Source organism: Numida meleagris, chromosome 10, assembly GCF_002078875.1.
Source record: "Numida meleagris isolate 19003 breed g44 Domestic line chromosome 10, NumMel1.0, whole genome shotgun sequence".
NCBI lineage: Eukaryota > Metazoa > Chordata > Aves > Galliformes > Numididae > Numida > Numida meleagris.
The window spans coordinates 1264619-1290733 of NC_034418.1; the positions used below are offsets into that span (position 1 = coordinate 1264619).

Here is a 26115-nt window from a genome sequence, read left to right on the forward strand (position 1 = left end):
CGCTTCTCATACCAATTCTGCAAACGGGCAGCGAATATTTGCTGTGCAAACCACACCAACGTGAGAAGAGAGATCAGAGCCTGCTATAGCCAGGAAGCATTCCTCTCAGTTAAGGTCCTTGGAAATCCCCTTACATAGAGTGCCTTGGTCCCAAACATCTGTCGCAGGCATCATCAATTAAGATTTTTGCTTCAGAGGCACAGTACTTACCCTACCCTTTCCTCACTACAGAAGGTGAGTGATGTGGCTTGGAAAAGGAACTTAAATAACCATCTAGATGAATCCACTCACCTGGTAAGTTTTTGGACTAGGGAAGAAGCAGCCAGGGTAAGAGTACAATTGTTTCGCTTTTCACCTTTGCTGTTTTCAACAGAAACCCTTGCTACCCAAACAATTGCTCTCTAGATTGCACCAGCAACAGGTCATCCCCCAGAGTGCCACTGCCTGCTTTGTGCTCGCCTCCAGCTCCTCTTTTTCCCCTCTCTGGGGGCTCACCTGTAGTCCTGGGTGAGGGTGACACAAGACTCCTCCTTCCTCAGCCTGGCCAGCAGCGCTCCACCCTCCAGCTGCAGCCTGACCAGCCGTGCATCCTCAAGAACGTTCTTCATCAGCTGCCTGTAGTTCCTCAGCAGCACTGCTGCCTCCTGAGGGATTGCAAGAGTGAGATGAGCTGTTACTGCACCACACAGGTGATGAGGGAACCAGCAAAAAACAGCGGCCAACCCAACCCAACCCACATCTCACCTTGTCCTACCCTAGGAAAGAGGGAGTTTGGTTCCCAGGGCTGTTTCTCTCAAGCCTGCCAAGTCCAAAGGGATAAATAGTGATCCTTACGCTCTCCATACTCCACCCCACCAAGCTAAAACTGAAACCCAGTTCCTATTGTGCTCTGCTTGCTGGGCACAGAATCATTTTTTCGCCCTCATTTTCCTCTCACAGCTAGCTCCTGCTGTTCTCACAGCCTGGGCCTGCATGGCACAAGCTGTGGGACAAGATGTACAGAAGGGCTGGACGACGTACTCATGTGCAGGAGGATCCAGAGAGGCTCCTGCAGTATCTTCCAACACTGCACTGCTGGGACACGATGCAGAGCAGGCAGCAATTTCCTACCATACTAGGGGTTGGGCAGCTTCTCAAGAAGAGGAGATAATGTTTGCAACAACAGCTCTCCAAATACCCAGCCACTACACCTTTCAAATTCAAAGGTACAGCTTTTTTGCAGCTCTTCAGCTTCCTGCTCTCTTCTGCCCCAAGCTCACCCCTGGTGTGAGGTGAAAGACACGCTTACCTCAGCTCTTCCTGGTAGTTTTCCAGATTCCACTTTATGAATGGCTCCCTGGAGGAAGGCACAAGCCCCTTGGCATCCTTGTAGCAAATGTTCCAGTTTCTACAAGAGGAAAGGACCAAGGCAGAGATTAATGTCTCACAGCTGGGGAAAATGCCATCTTTTCAGCATGCAAAAGGTTAAAAGGAGAGAAACCAAGAGAGGATCAAACACGTGAACCCAAGGGTTCAATTTTACCATTTGGCAAGGCTGTATGAGCAGAAAGAGGCCCGTGAGCCACCACAGGCTCTACATGCATCACTCTGTACAGACCTTACAAACTCATGGCACGCCTGGACCACACTTCAGAGAAAAGAAAACCAGTGCAATTACGTCCCACCTTCTTCTACAATTAGCATTTCTCCTAACTTCCCACTAAGATGAATCACTGCACATGCATTTTTGGAGGAACAAAACTTAGAACTAGTACTTGGAATCTTTATACTTTACACCACCCCTCTTCTTACTAAAAGTAGTGTAAATTAAAGGTTAGGAAACTGGAAAGCTTCCGCAATTAAAGCACCTTAAACTACCAGCAAATCTGAAGTCCCTTCTCCCTTCTGGGGAAAAACAAACAACTAAAAGCAACATTTCACACAATGGTGAGAGAAGACAGTGCTTTCTGAAAAGCCATTGATATAAGCCTAAAGACTCACAGGTGCCACCCTCTAGCCACTGAAATCAGGGAAGGGAGGAAGAGCTATTCAAAAAGAAAAGGGGGAAAAAAAAAAAAAAGGAAAAGGCAAACGGTGAAAGCTGCTGTTTGAGTTGAGCTGACTTCAACCGCCTCTTTGGAGTGCTGAACAGCCCCAGAGGGGACAGATTAGCAGGCAGGATGCAGGTGAGATCACCGAGGCAGGAAATAAACGCTGTTTGCCACACAGCTGCAGATCTAAAAGGGTCATTAGCACATCCAGTGCATTACATAAACAGGCAACCCATACAGACCGATCCCAACACCAACTCCCTTTGGTAACGTTTTGCATGTTGTAAGACATGGAAACAAGAGGTAGTCTGATACCAAGCTCCTTCCTTCAAGAATTATCCCTCTGCACCTCAGCTTTTCTCGACTCTGTCCAGAAAACTAATCCACATCCTCTTGCAAAGCCTGTCTGCTTCCTCACTGCCAACCCAGCCTCAAGTTCTCAGATTCTACCCTAAGCATCAAGACTAGGCTTCAACATTTCTACTGCATCAGCATGGGTTCAGTGTGCTTTTAGATGAGAGTTTAAAAACAAAAAAGGTCCTAAAGTAAACTGGGAAAGCTAACATCCAGCAAGTGCTAAGCTCAACTGCTGAAGCTTGCCACCAGCAATGTGCCAATATTATCAATAATATAATAACCTGCTTCAAATGCTGCACTGCGTGCCATGCAGCACTCCAGGCAGTGAGATCAGAGCTCAAAGACCACTGAATCTTTTGGCAGCGCAGGAGACAGGGTGAGCAAGTCAACTGCAACATGAAGACAGCCAATTCGTGTGCAGCTTTGCAGAGATTTAATCCTGTCTAGCCTCAATGTGCCAGATCATGTCTCAATCCAGCTTTCAAACGCTCAACGAGCACATGATCCTGATCCACACGACTTATGCTCCCTCCACAACCAGGGCGTACAAGGGGATGATTATTAGGGCCACAAATGCTGCTTCTGGAGACTTCTGGCAGTCAGCACAGCCAGCAAGAGCTGCAATCCTGCCAGACATCACCAGTGTGTGCAGTGCTGATGGCTGCAGAACCCTTTATCAGGGCTTTGTCCTTTATGAACTGTGTCTGGTTGCTGCAGCTGCAGCCCCTCCATCCCTGAGGCTTCACCTGGGTCAGCTCAAACACTTCCAGAGCGGCCAGACAAGATCACGGCACTGAGGAGTATCCAAAGCAGTGAAGCAGGGAGAAGGAACAGGTTGCTGGCACTGCCTCCTACTGTTACCTTGCTCCCAAGACACACTGAACAGAACCTGTACAGGAAGTTTCCTCATGCAAACAGTTCTCAAAGAGGAATGAAACACATCCCTAGACTGAATCTTCCCTGTATTTTTAGTTTCTATGGTTTCTAAAGGATTCAAATTTGATGACAGCTTTGGTAAATAAGTGAATAAAGCAGCAAGAACATGTTCCTGTAAGTATTTGAAACAATTATCAGGAACTTCCACGTCGGATCCTTCCCAGACCGCAGCTTTCACTAAGCAGCGCCTAGTTTTGTCCGGGGAACCTGTCCCAAGCCCCAAGGGATCTAATCATTATTTCTGAGTTCTTGATGGTTACACACTAACATCTTCTCCTGAGATTAGCACAAGAAGTGTCTGTCCTTAAGCCTTACGTGTCACTGCATATCACAACAAAGGATTCTGTTTCTTCTTTCCCTTCAAAACATGGTCAAATCTGAATTAATACAGTGCAAGCAGATGAGCTAAGAGCTAAAGTTCCTCCTGCCATGCTAATAGACCACAGGGCACCTCCATTTTATGAAGATGTTAGCACCCTTTTGGCAGCAGAGATGGTCACTCGCATGCACAGCTGATACAGGAAATACTGCCTTTCTGTGCTTGTAGGCTTGGTTGCTGACAGGCTCTTCTCTCTTGCTTCAACTCTGTTTGCATGCCATTCCCTTCTCCCAGATGACAAAGGACACGAGCCTCCCCACTTACCATGCGGAAACTCAGCCAGTCCCGGTGGCAATACGGGAAGGTCCCGTCCAGTTCCAGAGGCAGCTGTGAGCTGTCTATGTGCTTATGGAGGGACTTCATGGAGGTGAGAATTTCAAACTGCATTGAAATGGAACGGGAGAAACAAAAGCACATTTGCATTAAAGAAAAGGGGCAAGGAGAAGTTAAATAAAGAAATGCTGTCTTTTGTTATCTTGCATGAAAAACAAGGCACACTGCGTATCCGCAACACGAAGAAAGAAGTCAGATCCATCTTGGAGCAGTTTGCTGTGCAGTTTAGCGGGTGAACCCCGAGGGAATGCAGGCCACAACACGTCGTTCCAACCAAGCAGAACATCTGTGATGAAGCCTGGCAGCAGCTGCCCTTCTCTAGCTATAACCAATACTTTCAAGTACAAGCAGAGCGACTCAGCTCCCTCATACGCTCTCACGCTGGGTTGCAATTTGCATTTGTTTGCAGAGCCTGGGAGTTTAAATCCAGCCCCCAGCTTCCCCACCTCATTTCCTGGAAAATCTGAGCCTCCCTCACGTGGAGCAGTCCCTGCCCTACCCTCACTCTCCACAGCAGCTATTTGGTCCAAGCGTTTCCTAGATTTTGACACTGATAACTTGCTTTCCCTGAGTCTGTACTTGAGGAGGAACAGACGAGTGCTCCTGAAGGGACATGGAAACCAGCCCAGACACCAGGAGCGCAGGTGCGGAGACTTAACCCCACACATGCCCTGCAAAGTTTTTGCTTCCATATGAAATGGTGAGGATGTTTCCAATTCCTCCCGCGTGCCCGTGTCTTTATGAGTCTCTGTTCTGTTCCCTCCTCCTACACGCTTTGGATGTGCTCAGTGCTTTTAAGTAATGCTTTCTGGAGCTCTCCCTGCACGCACACACCTGCGAACACGGAAATGGGCTAACAGCATTTGCTATTTGTTAGGCTTTCAGGGCAGCACGCCACACACGCAGCAAACGCAGCGCTTTCCTCCAGGGTCAAAAAGGAGGACTGGGTCTACCCTGAAGCCTACAGGATTCAAAGGATTTCAGTCTACTCCTGCAGCCTGTAACAGTCCCGGTGCAGAGGGAGATGAGTAAGATGCAGTGCGATGCTCTATTCACTCACCACAGGCAATTAGAGAGGCTAAAAGCCTACATTTCATATACAGCTGTGGCACATATACTTCTAGCGGGGGTGTATGGTGATGTGATGATCTTCCCTCCTCCGTTAGCACCGTCTGTTAGCCTTCCCAGATATCTCAGCTGCAGGACGACCTCACATGCTTACGTGTCTCCTCTTCCCCCTCCTGTACAAGCCTCTCAGCCGCTGACAGCAGCAGCTACAAGGGGAGGAAGCATGAGACATGCAGCATTCTGTGAAGCAGCAAGTCCCTTCACGGGATGGAGTCCAGGACTGAGCAGAATGCAATCTCTGCCTGACCAAGGATCTTCTCTGTTGTTAAGAGGAGAGCACGAAAAGCATCTCTGTTACTGTAGATTAACAGGCTCCTCCGTACATCCCTCCACATCCCCAGCAAACTCCCTGCATCTCAAGGGGCCCCAGCAGACTGACATAATTATGGCAGACATGTCAGCAATGGACTTGACAGCAAACACAGCAAGACAGAGACATGTTCAGCTCACAGAAGATTTTACAACCCCATAAATAGAGACCACAAGCACAAAATATAGAGAACTTCAGAGATTTCATGTGAGAATAAGCATACATTAGTGGAGTGAGAACTCCCCACTTGCAGAGTTACACACAGGATATCAAGAGCTCCCCAGCAATCCCTGCACAAGGAGTTCTCTCACCTGTCCTGCCGCTGGCTTCTCCATCCGAAAGGTCAGATCCCTTTCAACCAGAAGCAGTACTCCATGAATACAATGAGGATCCATGTCCTACAAAAGAGCAGAGTGGAAATCCCATCACCTGTGCACACAGAATGCTGTGGAGAACCTACTGTACCAGCTTTGCACAAGAGATTGCAATTCATCCTTCAAAGGCACTTGGAAGCCTGGCAGGCTGACAATAGGAGCAGGGAAGGCTGTTCTGCACAGCACCAAGGCCATGGCCTTAAGGTAGTTCACATCAACTAGTCCTGCAGTATTTAAGGAAGCAATGAAAGAGGTCAGGTCTTGGCTACCTAAAAACATTCTGCCTTATACATATGGAAATGAGTCAGCGAAGGAAGAAATTAAAATGAAACGCACTACGTACAATGTCCAAGGTTTTGCTTGATAATTTTCCTGGTCATTTTTCCTAACTGAAAGGAAGCTTTTTCCCCACAGCGCCAAAAATGTCATCTTGTCTTTACTTACTGCCAACTCACAATCAAGGACTTGCATCCTGTTGCTAGAGTTAAACCAAGAGAAATTCCTATCTGGACATCCTGAGGGATGCCTGGCAGCTGTAGCTCAAAATCCGTGACCCGGGATCAGCTTTCCAATTACAGAAGCACTCTACAGGAAAGTGAGAAACAGATCAGCAGCAAGGACAAGGAAACATAGCAGAAATATTCAGATCACAGAGACAGGACCAACTACACGACGCTGGGATCCAGACTGCAAGGAGAAGCTGTCATGTCACGTGGTCAGATAGGAGCCATTCCATCTCAGTGTCGTGTAGACGTCCTTTGCATCTGCAAAGATCTTGGAAACCGTCGAGCAACAAATCCTTTTTGGTAGTGCTCAAGCTGCAAGGAGCCTGTCAGACAGGAGGCCATGGCAACCAGAGCGCCCTGCTTAAGAAAATGCCCTAGCACTGCTGAAGGTGAAATATCCAACACGAGCAGCAGGGCCAGCGCACACAGGCAGACGCCTGGCTCCCAGCAGAGAGCGAGCTGCCCAACCTGACGCTGGGTCCAGCACGGCAATTTAGAAACAATGCCAGCACAATCCAACTCTGCAAGTGTAGGCAGCAGCAGAGATCACAGAACAAAGGGAAAGATGTTCCTCTGTAGTGCTAAAAGAGGATCCTTTGGAACAGGCAGGAAAACAGCCCAGCTGAAACGCCTCCCAGAGCACTGAGAGGTTTCTGCCTTCTCGAATCCCTTTCTCCACGCAAATTACTCACACTTTCACTGTTATGTGAACAACGATCAAAAGGCCAAAAAGAAATTATAGCAGAATTAGGTTGAACTAGGTAAATACTAAAGCTGAACTGAAGAGAGGATGGGAGGACATTAAAGCTGCTCCAGCAGCTCTGAGTTTGGCTGCTAGGAGGCTCTGATGGATGAGAACTAGCCACAGTGCCAAGACAGGTCAAGTTGCTATGACTTAGATAAATGTATTATTTCACAATCCCTCCTATATTCCAGCAGTCATAAGACGTACAGTCTGAGAGGATAAAGGTAGGGGTGGTGTAGCACAGGGTTACAAGAGCCAAATGCTCATTTGCTTGTGTGTTGGTGCCGAAGACAGCAGCTGAAAAACCATTCACAGGTTAAGCTGGCAGGGGGAAAGTTCAGGGTTTTCCAACCCAAGAGAAAGAAATATTTCCAAAGAAATTAAGTATGTTTTGCCATATATATATTTTTTTTTTAAACAGCTGAAGAAAAGTCAGCCCCATCCAGCACAGGGATCCATCCAGGTGGACTACAGAGCAGTGCTTTGGGAGGCAGGCAGAGCTGGATGCAGTGGGGTGCTGCCTGCAGAAGCTCCCCTGCAGGTTTTCACATCATCTCCTACCTCTGCTAACAGGTCCAGCGGTATGGAAGGAAGAACAGAGCCCACGGCCCCAAGGGAACTCCACACTTCCCATCACAGGCACAATGTGGACATTAAAGGAACAGAGCAGCATCAACAGCAGCTCAGAGAGCAGCAGGGCCAACATCTACCTTTTAATTTTTTTTAAATAAAAGGATTATATATTCTGTCCAGGCAAAAGCATCAAATCACCTTCTGGCTTGCTGACTCAAGCCCATGGCCAACTTTTATGCTGGCAGAACTTGCAGTTTGGGCAGCCTGTGCTTATGGGACTCCCCCCAGATACCATGCCCAGTCTCAAAGTGAGCACTACTCATAGAGTTGTACGAGATTCCTGGTCTGTAACATCAGACCAAGGTCCCCCACTACTACTACTGCCCTAACAGGGCATGTAAATATAACCCTTGAACAGCAAAAGGATTACACAGAAATTTAAACTACTACTGAATCTCTGTCTTCATAAACAGACTTCTCCCCTCCCGATCTAACGCAGATCCAGCAGATTAAGGATTAAGCATTTGCACTGACACGCACTACTCAAAATACCTCATTCTAAGAACTCAGGCAGAGGAAAATCCCACAGCTCTTTGTTCACTTTAGTCCTGCACACACACTGCCCTGCTCACTGAGGCACAGCAAAGCTCAAAGCAACAGGTTCCCACAGCACAGAGCTAGCTGCTGTCAAGCTGTGGCCGTGCATCAGAGCAGTGTTCTCCTCTGCACAAACCCTGCTCCAAAGCATTATTATGCATATTCCCACAGGAACAAAGCAGAATCCATTTTGCAGCATGTAAACACTGCACACTTCACTCCTCCTCCTCTGTACAGAGCTGCCAGAGTTTCTCCTCCCTCCTCCTCCTCAAGTTAGCGTTGCTGCAGCACTTGATTTTGCCTCTGCTCCCAGTGCTGTCTGGGACAAGACGACTCCCAGCAGTGTCCATGCACTCTCACTCTTAAGAGGATGGGGAATAAAGTCTTGCAGAACGCAACTGAAGGCAAAGAGAGTGAAAAGATTTCACGAGCTCACAAGGTGGCTCCAGACAGCAACTGAAAGACCACCAGCACTGCAGGGAAAGCTACCTGCAAGCACCAGAAGCTGCCTGTTAGCACTTAATTCTGTTCATGCACTCACTGTGGAGAGATGGAAGATGGAAGAGCTATTTCCACAGCTTGACAAATCTTGATCCAGGAATTTCAGGGATGAAATTCTTCCCTCCCCAGGGAGGTTCTATAGGGTTAATAGAGTCGAGCACTGAAGCAGGAAGGGACTTTGCATGAGGTCATCTTTGCTGTGCTCATCCGCTGTGAAGCAGTGCTCCTCACCGCTGAGTCAAGAGGAAAACGTCCCTTCCAAACTGAACAAGCAACACTGGATCTCAGGACTTAACAGATTCCACCCACATTTTCATAGTGGGCTTCACAAAAGCCGTGTAAATAAAGTCCCACTGAGGCAGAGAGATGAGCTCTCTAGAGACAGTGTGCCAGACAGAAGAGAAACTGGGTGTGCATCAGGGATTTCAGAAAGGACCCCAAGGAGATCACCTGTTACGGGGCCTTACCAGCCCAACTTACTGACTGCTCCTGCATCCACTATCCAGCAAACCTTGCCACACTCTAGAAAGCCTGACTTGCCTCATTGTAGCTAGCTTCCTAAGCTTCTCTATCCTTACTTCAGAGCAGATGGGAACAGTTGTCGTGGGATCACAGAGGTAAATCACAAGTAACTGCCAGGCATCCCCAAAAGGCTCAGTAGAGCCAGAGGATTCCTGTGCCAAAGACAACGAGCTAGCTGAGCAGGTCTTGTTCGCAGAGTCTGCACAGCAGGCAAGGTAAGGACCAACAAACCACAGGCAGAGCAATCAGTCCATCAGCCACTGTTACCTGGAGCACACATTCAGCTCCAGCAATCTGTCTTGCAGCACACTAATCCCTGCTAGCTAACTGTTGTTCTACCCTCTACTTAGAGCCAGACTGACATCACAGCAGGATATTACACAGGTAGTTAAGGAAAAAGATTTTCCTCCCTCCCCATTTCAAAGGATATGAAGCATAGAGTGAGGAAGCCTTTATTCCTGCTGTGTTTTGTGAGAGCAAAGACCTACTAGCGGCCCCAAAGCACACTGTCTCTCAACATGCTGCTGATTTCCAAATCGCCCCACTAAAACACAACCATGCAACCTACATGGAAACACTGCAAAGCTTCAGCAAGCCCACTGCCACGTGGACATCACGTAAAAAAAGAAGGAACTTGCTTGTTACCTCTGCAGAACTGAGCAGGGCACCGGATTACTCCTTCAGCACAGAGAATGAGCACACTGATAGCGCTCACACCTCCACCCAGCCCAGGAAACAGGAGGACTCTGACTCAGCCCCAACACTCAGATGTGGCACTGAAGCACATAAACCACAGGGACACCAGCCTCATTAAAACACTGCCCCATTCCAGTCTGCAGAGCTTGAGCCCTGAGAGACCTACGCTCTGATTTGAAAGGAACACCTGCTTAAACAAGATTAGTCATAGCTACAACCCAGCATCTCCACTGGCTTTCTAATAACAACAGACAGAAGCAATCTGGGACCAAGGGCAACACAACCCACTTGCTTTCCAAGTGATTGATACGAAAGCCTTTGACCTGAAGCAATATAGAGTTACAGCAGGTCTGGTTCCCATCCTTCACTGCCAGCCACACGAACAGCTGCATGTGCTCTTCCACCTGGTACAGCACAGGGCCTTTCCCTCCCACTGCAGCAGGCAGAGGCCTCTCCTCCTCCCTTCTCTGTGGTGGGCTACAATCCCTGCATGCTTCACCTACTCCCAGTGCAGCAGGCAGCATCACCACACACTATAATTCAAGACAACATTTAGACTCAGGTGCGGGGCTGTTCTCAGCACGGAGATAGAAATAAATCTGAAGGGTGGGGAGGGGTGTTCTCTAACTCAGACTTGCTTTGTTGTTTTTTTTTGCTTTGTCTGCAGTCTGGCAAGTTCCTAAAACAGGGCTGGGTGCATAACGCCATCTCCCAAAGCCAGGAGGCAGATGGAGACATAAGCAGCAGATGGAGATATAACCTCCAACCAAGACAGCAAGCCAAGAAGTGTTCCGTTGTCTGAGCTCAAGGATCACCTGCAAAATGCTGAATGCCTTGAAGAGAGCAGGAACAGGCGAACAGCGACGAGCATCCACGAGAACAGTCAGACCCAAAGCCTGACACTCAGGTCTGCAAGGACAGAGAAAAAGAAGTAACATTAGCCAACCGTGAAAATCAGCAAGTCCATGAAAACCAAACCCTTAGATGTGACAGGGTAAAGCAAGCATGTTATAGCTCTGTATAAGGACAGCCAACTAGCTGGCCACTCTTCTCTTAACCCAAATATACACATGAAAACCACCACTCAGATTGCTCAGGTTTTAGCACTATTTTCAATTTCTCCAATTCCTAGGATACCTCACACTGATGGCAGAGGTGTTGATCCCCTCTCTGAGGGATCCACACAGGAAAAACTGTCCTCCTTTAGGGCGTTCTGGGGCAAGCTTGGCCTTACACATGTTGCTTCACAAGAACAGCTGTTCTGGATCAGACCCAAAAATCCATCTTTCCCGGAATCAGGAATGAAAAGAAAAGTGTAAGAAAAAGCACAAGAGGGAGAAGCATTCTCACAGGTTAAGCCTGCTCCACTCATCCATGGTTAAAAGCCTACCAGGTCACTGACAAAGTTAGCTTTAATTCTCATTAGTTCAATTATCTCAAAGTGAAAAAGTCTTGGTAGAGCCCATGGTGAGCTGGGAGAGAGTCTGCCACAGTGAGAAGAAGAGTAGCTGCAGGAAATCCAGCCTGCAGACTCCAGAACAGCTGTCAGCCAGACACAAAGGCAGACTTCCCCAACCCTTGGGGATCCTCCTGCTCTCTCAGCTTGGAGGCCTTAAATACCACGTCACAACACTGTATCACGGAGCTGCTGCATGACTGCCCCATCACAGCTCCCACATCTCACTTTCTAAGCTGAAGAATAACGAGAACTGCGTGGATTCACAGCAATGCATGAAAACATTCAGTACACACCTAGTTCTACCCACCCCAAGTGCACATGGCACACACAGAACAGTCAAGATGATTACTGAACACAAGCCAGGTCACCTCAGCAAGAGATCCCCACCTGTACAATTTTGGGAATGTCTGGACCAGCTCACTAAGCCAATATACAGATCTGTTCCATTCACTGCCTCAGCTCCCACACCCCCAAAAAACAAGCAAGCATGCCAGCATTTTCTTTCCCCTGTCAGTCCAGGAGTATCACAAACCTCGGGATGCTGTGCAAGTACAGAAGGAGGCGAACCAGTTCAGTGGTGTTGCAGTGAGGGTTTAACCAGGCTGTGTTCCTCGTTGTTATTATTGCCACTGCACGTCCTGATTTATCTCTGGTACCTGTCAAAGGAGGGGAAATAAAAAGTCAAGCAAGGATGTCAGATTAATAGAGCCTGGTTCCAGGTGGGTATGTTTCACATTTCCCTGCTGTCACCCTCACCACCTTCCTAGAAATGCTCTGCAGAACCAAATACAGTCTGTGTTACACACCAGTGTGGGCTACAAACACACTTCCAAAGTACGTAAATGCTGCCCAAGAACGAAGTAACTGAGCTCTGCTTGTCCTTCTCTCAGGGCAGCGTTCAGTTTGGACTGCTCTCTTCTACCCAAACGCAAAATCTTCACCAAATTTGGCAGAAGTTGGCTACCTTTCGAGAAGAGCAAGAATCTCAAGCTCAAGATAAGTAACCTGACACCCACCTGTGTCACAATATCATGTGTAGCCCGACTGCTCATCAGGGCCAGGTACTCTGCCCACCTCCCATTTCTGCCCTGCCCTCCCTCCCTCGAAAAGAGCCACAAAACCTCTGCAGTGCTCCCAAGCTCCTCAGGAACAAACGAGGCCCAGCCACCACGATGCTGCTATCAACACAGCTTAGGGAATGGTTAGGGCACATTACGGGCAACACAGCTGAGCTGGGACATGCTGAGCAAGGAGAAACCCCTCCACTTTAGCTAGCCACAACAACTGCTACCTGACTCTCGCCTTTCAAAAGCCCAACAACAGCTTATCACAGGACCCAGCCTGCTCTAGGAGCTCCCAAAACTAAGTGACATTCCAGCTCCGAACTTTAGCCATGGCACGCCTTGAGAACTATGAAGAAAAGGACTGGAATTACATCCAATCTGCTCACAGGACGTAAAGAGAGGTAATGAGAGGTGAACACACTGCCATGGAGGCCCAGAGCTGCCTGTGTCATTCAAACCAGGCAAGGCCTGTGGAGAGAGCCTGGCTGAGCGACCACCGCTGCGAGCTCAGGAAGGTAAGTGATCCAAAGAACCACAGGGACCACACCTCTACTGTGTGAACAGTAATTTGCAAAAACAGAAGGCATTTCCTGCCATACAAATTGCGTGAGAGAAGGGAAAAATCCCAAGCACAACACAAAAGCAGAGGTGTAGGGAAAGCTTTTTTCCTACCACGGGAGATAACAGTCCTGGACCACTTCTCTCTCCATCCAAGGGAGGAGTGAGTGAGCTGGGAGGTAAACTAGATACAGATGGACAGCCCCAAGCACAGAAAGCTGCCCTGGTGTGATCTCAACCTGTCACATGGACGTGACTTGAGTCAGGGCCACACACACAGATGGGCACCGTTTTAAAGCAGGGCTTTTTGCCTCCCAGGGTCAGAACTGTGGCACGGACTCTCTCCTGCGGACAGCAGGGTCTAAGGCTTTGATTGTCTCTGTGCTTCAGGAGGAATACTGAATCCTGGACACTGTGCTGTCTAAGAGCTGGAGAGAAGTCAGAAAAAAAAGCTTATGAATATATCCTATTTCACAAGCTAAGGGGTTCATCAGACAGTTTAAAAAGGAAAGCACTCAGTTACAGCATAATGGTATGATAACTAGTCTCATTAACAGCCCCCTTGCTCTGAAGCATCTTCTTTTGTCCATTAGGGAAGCTGGGCATCACCAGAACTTGATTGAACCTTTAACTGGCACGTGTGAGCCTAGGAAATTACCTGACTAGGTCAAAAAAGCAACAACAGCCACCAGGGCTGGGTCTCCAACAGTGACACAACCAGCTGATTCAAGAGCAGAATACAGGAATGGAACACTCCTGGAAGGAAAGTTTCTAATTCCATCACCTACTAGTCTGTTAATTACTTTTTATTCTCTACTTGCCATAAAAGTTATCCTCTCTAATGCAATTAGTGTTTCATTACCAATGTCTACCATTTGGCATTTAACTGAGTGGTGCACACGGTTCCTCGGGCATCTCCTTTCGGATGTCAGCGGGCAGTCCTCCCAGGACAGAAGCTATGTCAGTCAATCCCATGTCCCTCCTCTTTCAGACCAAAGCTCCCTTGGAAGTATCAAGTCCAAACCTCACTTCTTCAACTCACTTCAGACACGCAGCCATCCAACCCGTATTTGAACGCTTTTAACTTTTTCTTTGTGCTGTCTGGTAGGAATCCATGACAAATATGAGCAGTAGTTCCCATAGTTAGGCTTCTTCTACAGCAAGAGCTGTGGGTTTCTCTACAGAACACTTTATTTTCTGCTCATGTGCACATACTAAAACTGTCCAGCCTGACTAGCAGACCAATTTACCTATCACTGCTGATTTATATATCTGCAGGTACCATAAGTCTGCCCTGTACCTGGTTTCTCATCTCACCTTTTTCCAGAAGGCTGAAGACGTCCTGCTTCCCTTTTCTCCTTTCCCACACAAAGGTGTTTTTTTTTTTTTTAAATCTCAGTCACCTAACGAGGTTAACAACGCTGCCGCGCTCCCACCATATGACATCCCCTCCAGCCACCAGATAGGCTGTCTCCCTCCTCTGCACCACCTGCAGGTATCAGAACATCCCAAACTACCTCCTCTCTGCTCTTGAGGCCATTCCCAAAACAAGTCGCTCCTGAGCTCGCTGAATGCAGTGTCCTCCTGCCCCACACTGGACCACAGGGAAGCAGACCCATGGGGTCAGCAGCTGCTGCTTCTCACTGGAGAGGTAGATCTCACTTCCTCAGTTGAAGTAGATGTCTGGTTAAACACACAGAGCTCTTGTTTGGGCCCTGCACTCCAAGCAACCCTGGCCGCTCTGTCCAACAGCCTCAGCTTTGTTTACCACTCTGCCAAAACCTGCCCCATCCAGAAGTTTTATCTGCAGCAATTCAATATTTGCTGCCATATCAGATACAAACACCGAATAAGGTTTGACCTACAGCTGATCCCAGCAGAACAATTCCAGGAAGTCCTCCCATCATAGCTACTTTTGTCATATGCTATTTAGCTGTGCTATCATTCATCCCACACGCTGCTCATCCACACTGCATCGGGATATTCCTTTCAATGCTACGCATAATCAAATCAAACATCAGTTAAAGAAACCTTTTCTACCCAGGGAGCTACATTTAATCAACCAAACTTCTAATTACCAAGAATAAAACTGGTTTTACAAGAGCGCTGTCAAACAGCTTCTTCTACGCTCTCATCCTTTAATTATCTACCATGTGAATCAAGCTCCTATTGTTTTGACCAGGTCTGATGTCAGGCCCACCAGCCCATCATTAGCTAGATACTCACTCTTCCTTTTGAACTAATGGTATGAGCCTACAGATTTGGCTTTTCTGACTCATACGTGCTTTGTTAACGTTTTAAGACTCCAGGGAGCAAGCAAACATGACTTTCATGGGAGGGAAACTCTACTTCCTGCCCTTCCCATTCAGAAACTTTAAGAGAATTCAAAACTGTTACTTCAGGTGAGGTCTGGAATGAAAGGAACGAGACAGGCACCAGACTGCAGCACCGAAAACCTGGCACATCTCCTCTGCCCTCCCAGCAGCCCCGCTCCCCGGATGCGTTCTGGCTCAGCTACTCACCAGGCAGGCAGGCAACCCCGCTCCTGAGCACTTCTGGGTTCACATCCTTGACTATGGAAGGTGCAGATCGGCCGCCCCAAGCAGCCCCAGAAGCTGGGGATCTGGGGGGACTAACAGCTGTTGAGGTTTCCTCCGGGGCACAGGCATTGCCTGCTGGCTTCAACACATCTGTGCCAGACGCTTCTTTTACTGCCTCTGCTCCGTCTGATACCATGCCTGCAAGACAAGCAGCAGTCAGACAGAACCTGTAGCTCAGCTCCACCCAGAAAGGTCCCAGGGAAATCCCAAAGTGGGGAGGGACGATGTGCCCCCAGCACTGTGCAGCTCCCAGTCCTCGTGCCAGCAGCACGCATCGTGCATGCTGTAAACCAGTTGTAACATGAACGCTGCAGCAATTAAAAAGAACAACAAAACAGTTTATCGTGAAGTTCTCAAATTAGAACAGCTCACTTCAGAACAGGCTTACTGTACTCTGGGACATTGGTGAAGGTAACGTATCGAGCAGGATGTGTCTGCTGGCAGCCTGAAGTCCGGAGCAGCCCAAGTCCCTGGAAGAGCTCCAGCAGCATGAGCACTGCGAAGTGATAAAGCAGCTTCTGACAGGGAGAGCTGCTCCATCCGAGCAGAATGACTCCCCCGACACCACTTGCAGATTGCTTCTTGAAAATGCAAAGCCGACTGGAGGCTGACAAATCAGCTGGGAATTAGCCAGCAAAGAGACCTCGTTCTGCTCGTCCAGACTTTTTTAATTAACAGTTAGCGTGAATGGCAAAGAACTATTTTAAAACCCTGAAGAACAGAACGACCAGACCAATCAGCTCCGTTTGGGAACTGGAGGAAACACTTCATCTCCCTGACACTTCAGCTCTAAAGAAGAAGTTACCAGATTCATCTGATTCTCAAATTAATGACCTCAGTTACTGCACACAAATTAACACTAGTTTTGTCCTCATTTTGAGTTTGAATTTTCATGTAAAGGTAGCTGGAGAGAAGAAGAACTCTCCCCGCTATGGGAGGAGTGCTACTCCCCATTTCCCAACACAGTAAGAACTCAAAGCCAGCAGCATGTCTTTGGGATCCTAAGCACACAGCTGGCCGATCCCACTGCTGGGCAGAGGCATGTGCTGGAGAGAAAAGGCTGTACTGCTCTGCAAACCGTGGAACTTCAACATCTACCAACAGAAATCAACCTCTCTTTGGAGAAAATAGAAGAGTGGAGCATTTATTTGCTTGCTATGAAGTCACATATTTTAATTGCTGCTTAAAATTGACTTAAACCATCCTGCCGCATCAACAACGCTGACACTTGACTCAGTTTATTTACCAACAGATTCCAATACTTCATTAAAGAGCAGGACGAGGAACAAAGCAGTCCTTGAAGTGGCTTTCAATACAAGTTTTAGCAGCAAAGGAGATCTGCAGGTTGAGGCTCAGCCCAAACTGCTTTTAGAATTGCTCAAGTGGGTAAGAGAAGTGCCCCGAGGAGCACAGCTCAGCCTGCAGAAATACCTGACGTGGGAGAGCCAGGAGGGGCTGCAGGGCTGAGCCCCGAAGCAGTGACCGAATGCGGCCCAGCATCCAGCTCATGTCCCTCTCAGGGCCCTGGGACCCTTACGTGGCATTCGCTGGGGTGACAGCTTGAGGCCTCTGCACCGCTCTGGGACACAGCACGGCTCAGTTCTGTTCCCAGTGCTAGCTCAGCCTCTGTTTTCCAGTATAATGAGAGGTCACTACTTCAGGCAGTGCTGCCACATCTTCCCAAGGTGGGAGTTAGAGGGGCACAGGCCTCCCCCGTGGATAGGGGATCACCAAGCCAAACAAATCACAGCCCAAACGTTTTACATTAAGGGCTGGTAGATTCCGTGGGAAAACACGTTCTCAAGAGGCTGTGAGGCCTGGCAACAAGCACACGTGCTATTTCTAGAAAAGGAATTTGCATCAAATGAAGGAAGCCTCCAAAGAAGACCTAAAGGTGGCATTCAAAGAAGATGAGAAAGGGGAGCATGGCTACACTGAAGGAACCACACCGAGCAAGAAAAGGACGCAAATGCACGTGGTAGCCCCGCACTGGAGCACTCTTAAGAACAGGCAGCAGCTTCCCAACCCCAGGAGAGAGAAGTGTTTCATTCAGCCCACCAGACACAGCCGTGGTGCTGAGGCCACCTCAGAAAAGCTGCGCAGCCTCCGGAGCACACAGGCCCCGACCCACCCCACCCTTCCCTAAGCCTCAGAGGCCTAGTGGAGGTGTGCAGACCCCGGCCCTCCCTGAGCAGGCCCGAGCACACTGTTTGCTATTTGCAGTCTGGGGCGGAGGCACTTACCGAAGCGGAAATTGTAGAACGCGGAGGATTACATCAAAAAACAAATTGAGAACTGGGACAGCTGAATTTGCCGTGTTTGCAGGTTCCACCTTTCCCTGAGGTCAAGGAAGCGGGAGAGGAGGATTTGCTTGTGTGCATTTCAAAGAGACATTAGCATTCCCCCTGCAAACTGCCCTAGTATCATCCAAGCTAACACGGTGCAGGAACATGGAGCGGCAGCGGAACGCCCCGGCAGGTGCTGCCGAATACAGCCCTGCGTGGCTCCCCAGCCAACTCCTTGACTATCAAGTTATTTTCCACTCCCAAAGTACAGGAATTCTTCTCCGGGGAGAGCTGCAAAGTTTCAAAATTCACTCAAAGTTAGCCATGAGGGGGGAAAAAAGAAAGAAAAGTAGATTTTCTGTAAACGGAACCAGTGTAAATTTTAAGCCACCAACTCAAAATAGGTCACATTTTACTCAAAATCTTCCCGAGCTAGGTCATATTTATGCATAAAATAAGCTCAGTTTGTGAATGGGAGTGGGAGGAAGGGGAGAGGAGTGAAGAATGAAGAAAAATCTGCAGATACAGCAAACTCAGATGTGCCAGATCTGAAAGGGATTTTTGATGTCATCTCCAACGCCTGCTTTAATACGAGCTCACAAATCTTCACAGAGAGCAAACCGTGTGCCTGCTCACCGCTGCCCAGGCGAGCACTGCAGATCTGAACCAGGCAAGGGAAGCTTGGGGGCTTGGTTATTTATAGTTTGGCTCAGATAACCCCACTTTGCAGCCCCAGCAGCAAAATGACCCCAACAAGAGGCAGTCACCGAGCGCTCAGCTCACCTACAGACTGAGCAGCTGGGAGAGGGAAGCGCTTCTGTAGGACTGAGCCTGGGACACCTGCTTCACTGAGTCATTTTCTCTCTGAATAATCTTCCTGTATTTCTAAGAGTGAAAGGGGGTAGGTAAAGGGAAGTGAATAACCTGTTTGGATCTCCAGGTAATCAAATGTAACTGAATAGATTAAACTTCTTATGGCTACAGATTTAAGACACGCTCCCAGTGTTAAGGGATGCTTGAGCTGCCCTGCACCTTAAGCCAGCCCTTCTTCTGATGACTGAGGTATTATCTTCTGCAGGACAGACTCCAAGATAACAGTCTTTTGCACTGCAGTGCCACGGCGTGACGCCGTCAGAATCAAGCCACAAACACATCACTTATTTCAGCCAAATCCCCTGAAACATTTAATTTGCCTTTCATTGCAAACGAGCTCCACACGTGCCCCAGAGGGCTCTGTCACTGCTGAAACCCACAGCAGCAGTCAAGACTCCAAGACTCATCCCACTGAGCAGAGAGAACATCGTGCTTAGTATCTCACCCACGAGCTGGGCTCAGTTAATTTTAGGCAGAAGAGATGGGTGCGCAGAACAATCAGCCACTAGAGCCATAAGGAAAGCATATACCCAGCACTCCCCACCACCAAGGTTTTCTGAGGCCCACTCCTGTGCAAACACATACAAAAAACCTAGGCCGAGAATGCCCACAGCCAGCACCTGCCCTGGGGCTGAGGCAGAAAGCTTCATTCAGGGGGACTGGGTACCCACAGCATGCTCATGTACTGGGACACATCTCCCCAGCAGCTACAGATGGGCAGAGCATGACCTCTTCTGCTGCTCATGGTTTCAGATGCTCTTCAGAAACTTTTGAGCTGACCCCTCCATTTCACAGAACGTAAATGCTTGTCACTTGTTAAAAAATATCAGAGATGCCCAGCAACAGTGGGCCTGGCTAATTACTGAATTAACCTACTTAGTGTAGGTGTAATCAGAAGTTTCCTATTCATGAGTGGAGATTCTCCATTAGGAGAGGTCACAGCGAGGTCTCTGGTGAAATGTGACTTCTGGACACTTCAGAAAGTAACAACTCTGCCTGCAGCCAAAGTGCTGCAGCACTGATGCGGACACATCCAAGCAGACACTGGCCACACATCTCTGCCAGCTCTGTTCCCAGACATGCTCCAGCAACGTGTATCTGCACCGCCAACCCTTTCAAGCATCCTCACATTTCAAGACAGATGATTTTCCTAGCCAGGGGTCTCAGGGAACGAGAGCTGCTGAACTGGAATGGCATGCTTCCCCCGCCACGCACACTTCTCAGTGTGATCTACAGATTTAGCTCCAGCTTTCCAGACTTAGCAGAGCTGGGCAAAGCCAGCATCGTGTCAGTGGGACTACACAGTCTGCTACAAGAGGCACACCTGGATTGCCAGCATCGGATCTTCTGAAGGGGAACAGCTCCAGCATAGCAGCAAGGCATTAAGAAACCTGGGCAAAACCTGCTTAAACATATTGTTTGAGAGAGAGAGAGGGAGGGAGGTGGAGGGGGATCCCTCAGCTCTAAAGCTCGCCTCCTGCAGCAGCTGGCAGCACACACACATATACTTGGTGATCTTCAGGTCATGTTCCATAGCTGGTATTTTACTGTGCCATCCGCTGCTGCTTTGTCTTGCCACAGTTATCCTCCCACAGCCACTGCACTCCAAAAAGTTAGCCACTCTGCTCTCAGGCACACCTACTGCGTGCATCCATAATGCGCACACAATGAGTGCAACAGGTGGAGGTCACCAGCCATCAGATTAACTGAAATTAACATCACTTACGCCACGACTTTGCTCTGTAATAATATAAAGCTGCAAAGAACTGCAGAACAAAATACTGCAATAAATCCACCTGTCAAAAGAAAGTTAACTTCCAGCCACAAAAAAATGACAACCTAACCGCTTCCCTGTGGTCTGTGCTATTACCCCAAAGCCTCCCGGTGCCTGCCAGCAGTAGCTCCCAAGCACTTTGCTTTCTACCTCCATTATCAGCCAGACAAACACACAAACACCCAGATCCTGTACCTTTAGGAGATGACGCCTCTGGAGCTGCCTCTGGGTGGGAGTGCAGAGCAGTGGGCTCTACGTTCCCCTCAGCAGGTCCTGAGGACAGTGGTCCAGCCTCCAGCTCCTCTTCTATGGATTCCAGTGTTTTTAAGTCTACAGTCTTCGACCTGTCCACATCAGAAAAACTGTCTTGGTTCCCCTCCCCTCCCTGCATGTCCTGTGCTGAAACACACTCTGGGCTCAGCACAGGGTTCACTTCACTTCCATGGCCCTGGTTTTCTTGCGGATCCCCACAACTCTCTCCAGATCTGTGGGTTCCAAACTGACTTGAGTCTTCAGCTTGACTGTCAAGACCCAGTGAAGATCCACGGGTACCGAACTGTTCTGCTACCCGCTCGCTCCCTGCTGACAGCACGGTTTGGAGCAGTATGGCATCTTCATCTCTCTTCTGCTGACAAGCAGAGACCTCTTGCTCCTCACCATCTAAAAGCACTCCATCCGCAGGAGCTTTGGTAGAACAGCAACTACAGCTACTCGGATGCTCCTTCACAGCGTGCACTTGTTCAATCTCTTTAACATCCTCAGGGCTCTCTCTTCTTTCCAGCTCTATTTCACCTACTTCTCCTCGGTTCAGCTGTTCTGGAGGACTTGATGGAGAACTTTGATTTGTTTCCTGATCAGCGCAACAAGCTCGGACTGCTGCTGCATCTGTCATGTTCCCTGAAGGAGGGCTTCTCTCCACACCCACAGCTGAGCTCTCGGGTGTGGCAGGCAGTGCAGTGGCCTGGATTGGTGTAGTACTTTCACTGACACTCTGGCAAGAAGCATCAGGACCTTCCTTCAGCATGCAGCACGGTCCCAAAGGCTCCAGGACAGACTCAAGAGAGGGATCCATCTGTGCCACCTCACACTGACGCTCTGTCAGCAGCTCTCCATGTTCTTCTAGAACCTCCTCTTCAGCAGCAGTATCTAGATTTGTTTCTGGGCTCTGCTCCAATATTTCAACACCAGGATTTATGCTAGAACCATCACTTTCTAATTCCACGTTTCCAGTAGAACCAGTCATTTGTGCTTTGCAGCTGACGCCATCTCCAGCACACAGGTCGCTGCAGCTGCACGGTGCATACTGCCAATCAATGGCGCGTTCGCTGCAGGTCTCCCGCTCTGCAGCAGGGGAATCTTCTGCACCGCAGGAAGGAGTTGCACCAAAACTGTTTCCCATGCTCCCAGAAGCACCTGACAGCAGCTGCCCTTCTGGGGACAGCTCTTCGCACGCCGCCGTTCCGTTGCTTTCCAAAGGAATTACATTTTTGAGAACTTCAGGAGAAGTGCTCAGAGTGTCCATCTGACAGCGCTCCTTTTGCATAAGTGCTGAGTGAACTAAGTTCTTGGAGTAGGTGCTATCTTGAATGACAATAAATCTGTGCTTGCCTTTAGACGCATTCACTCTTGTTCTAGGCTGAGTCAGGTAATTTAAAGCTAGTGACTGGGTTAACGAGCCTGTCTGTGGTCCCAAGCGGGGCAGTGAAACTTCGGCAAGCTCAACGTACTCCCCTTCGAGGTCACTTTGCAAATCCTCTTCAGGCACAGGACTTGAACACACACCATTGACAAGAGTTTCACCTGACTGCGGAGCTGGGCTGCTAACAACCAGGTTGCTGCAATCTGGACTTCGTTCCTGTAGGTCCTGAGATTCTAGGTCTGGCAAGCTGCGCTCAGCATGGTCCATGGGAAGACACAAAAGTGAAGGTTTCTCCGTCGTCTCTGGAGTGATAACGTTATTTTCAATTATTTTTGGTTTATTTATAAATTCCGGATTAACCACGTTATCCCAGGGAACACGAAATATTTTATCATCAGTGGTTAGTAAACAATTTTCCAGTGCTACACCCATCCGCTCTCCATTGATAGTACTCAACCATTCCAGAGTAAAAATAGAGGTATAGGCAACTTCTGGAATCACAACTTCTTCTACATTATGCTTGTCTTTTGCTAAACATTTCAATACAATCCGTGGAGACTTCTTCAGATAGGGAACCACCTGCAGGTAGAAGTCCCCAGGCTTCAAGATTCGCCAGTCAATGGCAGCCAGCTGGACTACGATCTTCTCGTGAATGCACAGGGGCCAGCCCTCGTGGCGAAACAGCAAGCCACAGTACTGAACCTACAGAGAAAACAGAAAGCATGATCAGCATCAGGAACACAGCTCAGCTCAAGCTTTTGGACGGGAGACCGCACATCTCTTTTGCAGACCAGCTGTAGCAATAGCGTAGCTGAATTTAGAGTCTGCAAGTGCACAAAGACCTCTGTCCTCAACTAAAGGCTATTCACAGCCTTACCAGAGGTCAGCAGTATGCACCATTTCCAGAGCTTCTACAGCACGTTCTGGGTTGAAGAGATTGAAGATGCAGAAACATTACTGCACAGAATGCCTCTACCCAGCCTGGTGCTGCAAGACATTGTCTGCCTGCTAAAGGGTCTCTAGGCTGAGATGTGCTGTGGGGGAGGAAGAGCTTTGCCAAGGAGGGAAAGCAAAATGAAGACACTAAGCTCTGAGGCCTTAGTTCTTCTCCTAAACGTGCACTGTTGAAGTACGCAGCGTGTTCCACCTGATCTGGGTTGAGTCTAACAGAAGAGCACGAAGCCAGGTACAAGGCATCGCTCAGCTGGAGCAAATGAGAGCCTATGCAAAACAGGTGGAGACAAGTTACACAGCATTCAGCAGCAAGAGATCACTGTAAATCCACCAGTGAATGGAGACTGCTCAAACAAAGCGGGAGAAAGGAGGCAGCAGAGCAGGACTGATAATCCCCAGTGTAGTTATTCTGCACTGCCAAGCTGACCTGCTGCTTCCCAGTGGTGTTTCCAGCCCCGAGACTCTCAGCTACACCATGTGTTCTTCATACAAGCCCATTTACGAGTGTTTTGTACCTAGATTTTTCAGTCAGCTGGATACTGGTCCATGTCAGCGATGTTTTTCACTTTCAAGAACTCCCACCAGACACTGAGTCACCTTCAAATTTTCAGAATTAACAACTTGTTCAGGTTAATAACAAAATACATTGAAGCACCGAAGAGCTGAGAAGCAGCTTCTGGAGATGCCTGCTAGGCACAGATCCGCCCAGTTAAGTTTTCTAACTTACACTCATATATTTTGAATGTTTCATTTCAGCATTTCCTCCACGTTTGCATTTAGAAGTCCTGTTACAGACACAACAGGAATTCCCTATACCTGCAGCATGGGGCCTGTGTAAGAGCCTTCCAGCTCCCTAGAAATCCACCCTCATCCCCAAACACTGCAGCACTCTGGGTAGTCTATGCCACTCTCTGCACACACCTTTTTTCTATATTTAAAAGGAGAAAAAAAAAAAAGTAGTGACTCCAGGCATCAAGCAAGACAAGTCTCAAGACAGCTCCCAATTAAGTAAAAGTTCACGGCTGAACTGACTCGACTCAATTATTTACAGCTTTATCACAACTTCAAAAAGTAAAAATCGCTGCTCTGAACTCGATTCTGCTGGGGTAAAATGAGGTCTAAATCAAGCCACGACAAAAGTAATAATGCATTTTCAGTTCTGTGATCAACTTCAACTTTCAAGACAAGTTCTTAGAAGGGATTCCCCTGTATTGGATGCAATACTTAAATTGGAAAGCTGTCATCTAGAAAGCCAGACGTGTTAGGATTGGCAGCACTGACTTCAGGCATTTTATCTTGTTCCTCTCGCACGGTCACATGGAAGTCTTGACAAAGATTGCTATTTATAAAAGTGCTGTATTCTGCAGGCCAGACAGACGGAAGAAAAATACTTTAACTCGAAGAACTCACCATACAGCAGAGAGACCATGGGACTGGAAGCAACCTGCTGGATCCTCATACACACTGAAACAACAGGTACTGGCATCAAGCAACTCAGTCCCCGTGTTCCCCAGGCTGTACTTTCAGCCAGCTGGGTTTCTTACTCTTGCTGCACCTGCTCACCCTTCAGGTTGGGTAATTCCTCCTCCTCATCCCCGGAGCTAATTCCCTTGGTGTACGTCACATCACCGTAACGCACCTCCCTGACCATCTCCTAGGCCTTCCTGAAGCAACTCCTCAGCGATGCCTTTGTAACACCGTCCCACTTGTCACCGTGTGAAGCCTTGCAGAACACTGGGTGTAATGGCACCAACACTTCCCAAGTGGGCTGGAAGCATTTTGCTCCTGAGAGCTACAATCACACCCACCATTCCAGCCACGCTCCTTTGGTCACAGAGCCACCTGCTAGCTCTTCTCCCCAAATTCATGAACCCAGGTGCACAAAAGAAATTCTGCCCATCACTTTATCACAGCATGTGCTTGCTCTCCGCCTCTACCATCATACAAGCTTCAGTACAAAGTTTCAGAGTTCATCTTGTGTAATGCATTTATCCTCCTCCTCCTGTTGCTCATGTCTCCCAGACTTGTTTCATCACAAATTGGTCATCAGCATACTCTTACTTTTTATGCCAAGGTCACGGATGAGAAGCAATACGCGTCTCATGACTCCTGTATCCAACCCAGTTTTCACTGCAGTACACACACCCCTCCTTTCACCAGTTTTTTGCCCATCTTGTAACGCTTGCATAAACCTCCATCCCTTTGACACAGTCATTAACTTTCCATTTGACCCATAATAAATCCTGCAAGGGAGAAATTAAACCACCAAACTTTTCTCTCTCCACAGAGTGCTGGCTCTATGGGAAAGGCTGTTCTTACCCTACCTGCCATGGAGCAAACCATGGGAAAAAAACATTACAAATTTTGTAAGGGTCATTTAATTCCTTCCTCACCCAGTGACTGCTGTTGCTGTACACTCAGCTCGTTCTGTTTTGTTACTAGGCCTGACTTAATAGAATCAATACAAATCCCTGTTATCAGCATTATGCGGTAACTTCTTCCATATTCCAGGAGATCAGCTGGTCCTTTTTGTTCCAGCCTAGTCACTTCTGTGCCCATTTCAATCACGGCAGCTTTACTTCTATTCTCTGCACAACCAACAGTCCACTGTCATACCCACATCCTGCATTACTACCAGAAAAAAAGCTAAGACAAGACTCTGTTTAGTTTGGAGGATCCCATTAATATTATCTTCATATCCTAACCCCCAAGTCAGAGAAGATCTGCCTCCCTTCCTTTTCTCTTTCCATTAAATTGACTTTAAAAACAAACCCTATTTGACCTGACACAGTTTGCTTGTGCTTCCCTCAAATGCGAGTAGATCAGAGCTTTGCAGCCCTATATCCTCATGCTTTCTGATCTCCAAGACAAAGATGTCTTCTGTAATCCCTTTCCTGCACAGCATGGTTAAATTTAGCAGAT

The 26115-nt window shown here is 48.3% G+C and overlaps 1 protein-coding gene across 7 annotated transcripts in view; it reads right to left on the reverse strand.

Annotated features, from left to right (window-relative positions):
• PLEKHG4 (pleckstrin homology and RhoGEF domain containing G4) overlaps positions 1-26115 on the reverse strand; it is an 82197-nt gene that overhangs the window by 35721 nt on the left and 20361 nt on the right. For all 7 annotated transcript variants that reach the window (XR_002442285.1, XM_021408869.1, XM_021408870.1 and 4 more), the window contains exons 3-10: positions 20796-22941; positions 15591-15806; positions 11979-12102; positions 10803-10896; positions 5785-5871; positions 3967-4083; positions 1289-1387; positions 496-644 (exon numbers count right to left, since the gene is read on the reverse strand). Coding sequence is in view for 6 of the 7 variants with exons in the window: in XM_021408869.1 (XP_021264544.1) it covers positions 496-644; positions 1289-1387; positions 3967-4083; positions 5785-5871; positions 10803-10896; positions 11979-12102; positions 15591-15806; positions 20796-22941 (3032 nt within the window). In the remaining variant the exon portion in view is untranslated. The remainder of the gene's footprint in view (positions 1-495; positions 645-1288; positions 1388-3966; positions 4084-5784; positions 5872-10802; positions 10897-11978; positions 12103-15590; positions 15807-20795; positions 22942-26115) is intronic.